Source organism: Protomyctophum parallelum (assembly GCF_964188405.1).
Source record: "Protomyctophum parallelum genome assembly, chromosome: 17".
Classification (NCBI taxonomy): domain Eukaryota; kingdom Metazoa; phylum Chordata; class Actinopteri; order Myctophiformes; family Myctophidae; genus Protomyctophum; species Protomyctophum parallelum.
The window spans coordinates 42,620,491-42,629,017 of NC_139719.1; the positions used below are offsets into that span (position 1 = coordinate 42,620,491).

Below are 8,527 nucleotides of genomic sequence, written 5' to 3' on the forward strand. Positions count from 1 at the left end.
TCTCCTTGAGGTTCCATCCAGGCGCTACGGCCACACAGCTGTGTTGGTTGAAGATACAGTCTACATCTGGGGAGGCCGCTGTGGAGGGGAGTACTACAATGAGCTTTATGCATTTGATGTGGACACCCACATGTGGTTGAAACCCAGCATGGTTTCTGGAGCTGTTCCAGAGGCGAGGAGGGGCCACTCAGCCTGTGTGTTGGGGAAGGTCATGTTTGTCCATGGAGGTTGCATCCAGCTGACCAGCCTATGTACTAATGACATGTACAAGTTAGACACCAGCACATTGGTCTGGTCTTTAATTAACACCAGAGGAACTCCACCTCCTGCTTGGCGTTTATCACCTGGTTCACATCACTCTGCTACCATGATCGGGACAAAGATGTTTGTATTTGTGAGCTGGATACCACAGGGTCAGTTCATCGGTCAGTACAACAACGTCAAAGTGTTTGACACGGAGACCGACAACTGGCTGAGCACGAAATGTGCACGTCTTCCAAGAGCACACTGGCGTCATTCAGCCTTTACCTACAATGGAGAGCTGTACATATTTGGAGGCCGCTGTAACCACCAGAACGTCAGTGATTTGTGGAAATTCAGTCCAGAGACCTTCTCCTGGAAGAAGGTTAATACGCCCAAAGGGAAAGGCCCGGGTCCAATGTATGGTATGGCATGTTGCATGCTGGGAGATCGTGTCATCCTCTTTGGAGGGTGCAATTGGGAACACACACCCACTGGTAAGCTGTGCATCTTAGACTTGAGTTCTAGTCTCAAGACTTTATGTAAGCTAGCAGTTATTCAGTATGACCTGGATCAGTCCCAACTACCACACAACGTCAGGTGGGAACTGGTCACTAAAAGAAGGAAAACCAGCAAACATTGAGTCAACTAAACCAGACTGACTCCATGTGACCACCAGTATATGACATCACTCATGTACAGCATGACATCACCACTATGACGCCAGCCATCTCCGTATTTGGGCGTAAGGTTTTCAGCCCAAGTCAAGGTTGTAATGTTCTGCGTGTTCTTTCAACGTAACTATGCTCAATAAAATAAATACTTTCATTTGGACTGAGCTCAGATTGCACTTGAATAGAGCGCCGGAGAGAGAGAGAGAGAGAGAGAGAGAGAGTGTGGGTTTAAGGATGGGTCCGATTAATTGATAATCGCTAATAGGACCCGGAATCGAATCGATAATCGATTTTCTTTTCTCTTAAAAAAATAAAAGAATCTGTTGGAAAGGCAATAATATTGTCATCCAAACAGGACAAGGCTATAGGCCTACCAAAGTGTGCCTAGGATATGTCTGTGTAGCTGCATGACAGAGGAGTGTGAGTGACTGAGTGTGAGTGGAGATTGACTCCAATCAAGATGCAGGTTTGGAGGTGTTGGGAATTCCCCTAATCAGGCCTAGGCTGGGGTTGCTATGGTGATCAATTGGCTCAACACTGGTCCAGGGACCACCAGTGGTCCTTGAGGGGGTTCCAGGTGGTCCTCATCCAAAAGATGGAGTTAAGATTATTGTCAATCATCTACATCAGGGATTCCCAAACTTTTTTGGCTTAGGTACCCCTTGGGGGGGAAGATTTTTTATTTGTAGGGTCCATTCATTTAAAAAAAAAGAAAAAAAAAAGTCCCCCCGCCCAAACGATTAATCGGTTACTCGTTGATATTGAATTATACAAATCAATTTTAATTTTGGACACATTTGGACAAGTGAGGCTGCATGATATATCGAACATGTACCTTCATCAGAGTGGAGAATATAAGTATAAATCAAGTTGAGCAAAGCCACTCTTCTCTGCCCCTCTCTCTAACAGACACAGTTAACGATCAGTGCCTGCCAGACAGACAATCAGATGAAATGAAGGCAGGTGTAGAGTAGAGTGTAGACTAGTGAACTGAACATGTTCTCTTTATATCGAGTACTTCATACCAGCCCCTTATGAAACTACTTCTCCCCAAATCCAAATGGATTTCATTTTCCATCCTGAATGGCAGTAACTAGCATGCAATGAGAACTGAGAAGATCTCCACAAAGGTTTACTCATCAAAACTGATTATAAAACTGTAACCATCAAAGCATGCACTCAACATATAATGGTTATGTGACCATGGCATGTGCATAATATAAAATCTTAAAAGTTTTATCTGATTTCTTTTTTTTTGGGGGGGGGGGGGTGGGTTTGATTAATCGATTAGTAATTGCCAGAGCTGTCGACTATTCGATTTGGCTGATGGTCACTTTGTGGCATCCCTAGTGTGTGTGTGTGTGTGTGTGTGTGTGTGTGTGTGTGTGTGTGTGTTGCAGGTATCTGGTGATGGAGCTGATGTGTGTGTGTGTGTGTGTTGCAGGTATCTGGTGATGGAGCTGATGGATGTGTGTGTGTGTGTGTGTGTGTGTGTGTGTGTGTGTGTGTGTGTGTTGCAGGTATCTGGTGATGGAGCTGATGTGTGTGTGTGTGTGTGTGTGTGTGTGTGTGTGTGTGTGTGTGTGTGTGTGTGTGTGTGTTGCAGGTATCTGGTGATGGAGCTGATGGATGTGTGTGTGTGTGTTGCAGGTATCTGGTGATGGAGCTGATGGATGTGTGTGTGTTGAACTGCAGGTATCTGGTGATGGAGCTGATGTGTGTGTGTGTGTGTGTGTGTGTGTGTGTGTGTGTGTGCTGCAGGTACCTGGTGATGGAGCTGATGGATGCCAACCTGTGTCAGGTCATCCAGATGGAGCTGGACCACGAGCGTCTGTCCTACCTGCTCTACCAGATGCTGTGTGGCATCAAACATCTGCACGCCGCCGGGATCATACACAGAGTGAGACACGCACACGCACGCACACCCCTAAACGCCCAGCCTCTGGGGGCAGACGTCCACACCCCAACCCCCTAAACGCCCAGCCTCTGGGGTCACACGTCCACACCCCAACCCCCCTAAACGCCCAGCCTCTGGGGGCAAACATCCACACCCCAACCCCCTAAACGCCCAGCCTCTGGGGACACATGTCCACACCCCAACCCCCTAAACGCCCAGCCTCTGGGGGCAAACATCCACACCCCAACCCCCTAAACGCCCAGCCTCTGGGGGCAAACGTCCACACCCCAACCCCCTAAACGCCCAGCCTCTGGGGGCAAACGTCCACACCCCAACCCCCTAAACGCCCAGCCTCTGGGGGCAAACATCCACACCCCAACCCCCTAAACGCCCAGCCTCTGGGGGCAAACGTCCACACCCCAACCCCCTAAACGCCCAGCCTCTGGGGGCAAACATCCACACCCCAACCCCCTAAACGCCCAGCCTCTGGGGGCAGACGTCCACACCCCAACCCCCTAAACGCCCAGCCTCTGGGGTCACACGTCCACACCCCAACCCCCCTAAACGCCCAGCCTCTGGGGGCAAACATCCACACCCCAACCCCCTAAACGCCCAGCCTCTGGGGACACATGTCCACACCCCAACCCCCTAAACGCCCAGCCTCTGGGGGCAAACATCCACACCCCAACCCCCTAAACGCCCAGCCTCTGGGGGCAAACGTCCACACCCCAACCCCCTAAACGCCCAGCCTCTGGGGGCAAACGTCCACACCCCAACCCCCTAAACGCCCAGCCTCTGGGGGCAAACATCCACACCCCAACCCCCTAAACGCCCAGCCTCTGGGGGCAAACGTCCACACCCCAACCCCCTAAACGCCCAGCCTCTGGGGGCAAACATCCACACCCCAACCCCCTAAACGCCCAGCCTCTGGGGGCAAACATCCACACCCCAACCCCCCTAAACGCCCAGCCTCTGGGGGCAAACGTCCACACCCCAACCCCCTAAACGCCCAGCCTCTGGGGGCAAACGTCCACACCCCAACCCCCTAAACGCCCAGCCTCTGGGGGCAAACGTCCACACCAAAGCGGCCATATCTTCCCGGCACCCCGAGCTTCTATTTTGAAAGAAATCCCGGCACTGATTGTGGTTTACGGTTGGCGAACATGCGTTAAGGTTGGCGAACATGCGCTGCTCCGTGCTTGCGGTTATGGTTAGGTTAGGGTTTGTGGTTGTTGTTGTCGGACCAATGACTGGTCGGAACTTAGTACTGCACCCTTTAACTTAGTACTGCACCCTTTAACTTAGTACTGCACCCTTTAACTTAGTACTGCACCCTTTAACTTAGTACTGCACCCTTTAACTTAGTACTGCACCCTTTAACTTAGTACTGCACCCTTTAACTTAGTACTGCACCCTTTAACTTAGTACTGCACCCTTTAACTTAGTACTGCACCCTTTAACTTAGTACTGCACCCTTTAACTTAGTACTGCACCCTTTCTTAGTCCACTTCCCCCCGGGTGCTTCTGCCTTTATTCCCACTAACAACAACAACAACAACAACAACACCGCTGTTTGATTGAAGTATTTATTAACAGTTTGCAGAATTACAGTACATTTCAAGCACAACTCAATACAAAAAAAACTGTTAACTGTGAGTGGACGACGCCATAAAGCATTACACTTGTTTACAAGAGGGTCCACCTTGAACAATTCATCATAACATTTAGAGACGTACAAATATACACTTCTATAATAGCCAAAAACAGGAAATCATCATAAAGGAGGTAAAAATGGGGGACAAAAACATATACAGTGAGTGTAAAAAGGGGGGGGGGGGATTCAGATTTTACGGGGGCCAGTTTCGAATTGCAGACGTCCATATAGGTGCCCTTTGAGAGCGGTTTTGAAGGAGTCAAGGGATTCACATGTCTTAATGACTGTGGTAGTGCGTTCCACATTTTGGTGGCATAGGAGCGAAATGAATTTAGTCCCTTGTTTGTGCCGAATCTGGGTGGCACATGGTCTGTTGAAATCCCTCTGGTGTTGTGGGGGTGTGTTCAGGGCAGTGTATCCCTCTGGTGTTGTGGGGGTGTGTTCAGGGCAGTGTATCACCCTGGTGTTGTGGGGGTGTGTTCAGGGCAGTGTATCACCCTGGTGTTGTGGGGTTGTGTTCAGGGCAGTGTATCCTCTGGTGTTGTGGGGTTGTGTTCAGGGCAGTGTATCCTCTGGTGTTGTGGGGGTGTGTTCAGGGCAGTATATCACCCTGGTGTTGTGGGGTTGTGTTCAGGGCAGTGTATCCTCTGGTGTTGTGGGGGTGTGTTCAGGGCAGTATATCACCCTGGTGTTGTGGGGTGTGTTCAGGGCAGTGTATCCCTCTGGTGTTGTGGGGGTGTGTTCAGGGCAGTGTATCCTCTGGTGTTGTGGGGGTGTGTTCAGGGCAGTGTATCCCGCTGGTGTTGTGGGGGTGTGTTCAGGGCAGTGTATCCCTCTGGTGTTGTGGGGGTGTGTTCAGGGCAGTGTATCCCTCTGGTGTTGTGGGGTTGTGTTCAGGGCAGTATATCCCTCTGGTGTTGTGGGGTTGTGTTCAGGGCAGTATATCACCCTGGTGTTGTGGGGTTGTGTTCAGGCCAGTGTATCCTCTGGTGTTGTGGGGGTGTGTTCAGGGCAGTGTATCACCCTGGTGTTGTGGGGTTGTGTTCAGGGCAGTGTATCACCCTGGTGTTGTGGGGGTGTGTTCAGGGCAGTGTATCCTCTGGTGTTGTGGGGGTGTGTTCAGGGCAGTGTATCCCTCTGGTGTTGTGGGGTTGTGTTCAGGGCAGTGTATCCCTCTGGTGTTGTGGGGTTGTGTTCAGGGCAGTGTATCACCCTGGTGTTGTGGGGGTGTGTTCAGGGCATTATATCCCTCTGGTGTTGTGGGGTTGTGTTCAGGGCAGTATATCCTCTGGTGTTGTGGGGGTGTGTTCAGGGCAGTATATCCCTCTGGTGTTGTGGGGTTGTGTTCAGGGCAGTATATCACCCTGGTGTTGTGGGGTTGTGTTCAGGCCAGTGTATCCTCTGGTGTTGTGGGGGTGTGTTCAGGGCAGTGTATCACCCTGGTGTTGTGGGGTTGTGTTCAGGGCAGTGTATCACCCTGGTGTTGTTGGGGTGTGTTCAGGGCAGTGTATCCTCTGGTGTTGTGGGGGTGTGTTCAGGGCAGTATATCCTCTGGTGTTGTGGGGGTGTGTTCAGGGCAGTATATCCTCTGGTGTTGTGGGGGTGTGTTCAGGGCAGTATATCCCTCTGGTGTTGTGGGGTTGTGTTCAGGGCAGTATATCACCCTGGTGTTGTGGGGTTGTGTTCAGGCCAGTGTATCCTCTGGTGTTGTGGGGGTGTGTTCAGGGCAGTGTATCACCCTGGTGTTGTGGGGGTGTGTTCAGGGCAGTGTATCCTCTGGTGTTGTGGGGGTGTGTTCAGGGCAGTGTATCCTCTGGTGTTGTGGGGGTGTGTTCAGGGCAGTATATCACCCTGGTGTTGTGGGGTTGTGTTCAGGGCAGTGTATCCCTCTGGTGTTGTGGGGGTGTGTTCAGGGCAGTGTATCCCTCTGGTGTTGTGGGGGTGTGTTCAGGGCAGTGTATCCCTCTGGTGTTGTGGGGTTGTGTTCAGGGCAGTGTATCCCTCTGGTGTTGTGGGGTTGTGTTCAGGGCAGTGTATCCTCTGGTGTTGTGGGGGTGTGTTCAGGGCAGTATATCCTCTGGTGTTGTGGGGGTGTGTTCAGGGCAGTGTATCCTCTGGTGTTGTGGGGGTGTGTTCAGGGCATTATATCACCCTGGTGTTGTGGGGTTGTGTTCAGGGCAGTATATCCCTCTGGTGTTGTGGGGGTGTGTTCAGGGCAGTGTATCCTCTGGTGTTGTGGTGGTGTGTTCAGGGCAGTGTATCCTCTGGTGTTGTGGGGGTGTGTTCAGGGCAGTGTATCCCTCTGGTGTTGTGGGGGTGTGTTCAGGGCAGTGTATCCCTCTGGTGTTGTGGGTTGTGTTCAGGGCAGTACATCCCTCTGGTGTTGTGGGGTTGTGTTCAGGGCAGTGTATCCTCTGGTGTTGTGGGGGTGTGTTCAGGGCAGTGTATCCCTCTGGTGTTGTGGGGTTGTGTTCAGGGCAGTGTATCCCTCTGGTGTTGTGGGGGTGTGTTCAGGCAGTACATCCCTCTGGTGTTGTGGGGTGTGTTCAGGGCAGTGTATCCTCTGGTGTTGTGGGGGTGTGTTCAGGGCAGTGTATCCTCTGGTGTTGTGGGGTGTGTTCAGGGCAGTGTATCCTCTGGTGTTGTGGGGTTGTGTTCAGGGCAGTGTATCCCTCTGGTGTTGTGGGGTTGTGTTCAGGGCAGTGTATCCTCTGGTGTTGTGGGGGTGTGTTCAGGGCAGTGTATCCTCTGGTGTTGTGGGGTTGTGTTCAGGGCAGTACATCCCTCTGGTGTTGTGGGGTTGTGTTCAGGGCAGTATATCCCTCTGGTGTTGTGGGGGTGTGTTCAGGGCAGTGTATCCCTCTGGTGTTGTGGGGGTGTGTTCAGGGCAGTGAATCCCTCTGGTGTTGTGGGGTGTGTTCAGGGCAGTGAATCCCTCTGGTGTTGTGGGGGTGTGTTCAGGGCAGTGTATCCTCTGGTGTTGTGGGGGTGTGTTCAGGGCAGTATATCCCTCTGGTGTTGTGGGGTTGTGTTCAGGGCAGTATATCCCTCTGGTGTTGTGGGGTGTGTTCAGGGCAGTGTATCCCTCTGGTGTTGTGGGGGTGTGTTCAGGGCAGTGATTCCCTCTGGTGTTGTGGGGTTGTGTTCAGGGCAGTGTATCCTCTGGTGTTGTGGGGTTGTGTTCAGGGCAGTGTATCCTCTGGTGTTGTGGGGGTGTGTTCAGGGCAGTGTATCCCTCTGTTGTTGTGGGGTTGTGTTCAGGGCAGTGTATCCCTCTGGTGTTGTGGGGTTGTGTTCAGGGCAGTGTATCCCTCTGGTGTTGTGGGTGTGTTCAGGGCAGTATATCCCTCTGGTGTTGTGGGTGTGTTCAGGGCAGTGTATCCCTCTGGTGTTGTGGGGGTGTGTTCAGGGCAGTGTATCCTCTGGTGTTGTGGGTTGTGTTCAGGGCAGTGTATCCCTCTGGTGTTGTGGGTGTGTTCAGGGCAGTATATCCCTCTGGTGTTGTGGGGTTGTGTTCAGGGCAGTGTATCCCTCTGGTGTTGTGGGGTTGTGTTCAGGGCATTATATCCCTCTGGTGTTGTGGGGTTGTGTTCAGGGCAGTGTATCCTCTGGTGTTGTGGGGTTGTGTTCAGGGCAGTGTATCCTCTGGTGTTGTGGGGTTGTGTTCAGGGCAGTGTATCCTCTGGTGTTGTGGGGTTGTGTTCAGGGCAGTGTATCCCTCTGGTGTTGTGGGGTTGTGTCAGGGCAGTGTATCCTCTGGTGTTGTGGGGTTGTGTCAGGGCAGTATATCACCCTGGTGTTGTGGGGTTGTGTTCAGGGCAGTGTATCCCTCTGGTGTTGTGGGTTGTGTTCAGGGCAGTGTATCCTCTGGTGTTGTGGGGGTGTGTCCAGGGCAGTGTATCCCTCTGGTGTTGTGGGTTGTGTTCAGGGCAGTGTATCCCTCTGGTGTTGTGGGTGTGTTCAGGGCAGTATATCCCTCTGGTGTTCGTGGGGGTGTGTTCAGGGCAGTATATCACCCTGGTGTTGTGGGGGTGTGTCCAGGGCAGTGTATCCTCTGGTGTT

The 8,527-nt window shown here is 52.1% G+C and overlaps 1 protein-coding gene across 2 annotated transcripts in view; it reads left to right on the forward strand.

Annotated features, from left to right (window-relative positions):
* The window catches only part of mapk8b (mitogen-activated protein kinase 8b), a 102,943-nt gene that overhangs the window by 63,944 nt on the left and 30,472 nt on the right, over positions 1–8,527 (forward strand). For both annotated transcript variants that reach the window (XM_083788154.1, XM_083788155.1), the window contains exon 4: positions 2,676–2,814. In XM_083788154.1, coding sequence (XP_083644280.1) covers positions 2,676–2,814 — 139 coding nt within the window. The remainder of the gene's footprint in view (positions 1–2,675; positions 2,815–8,527) is intronic.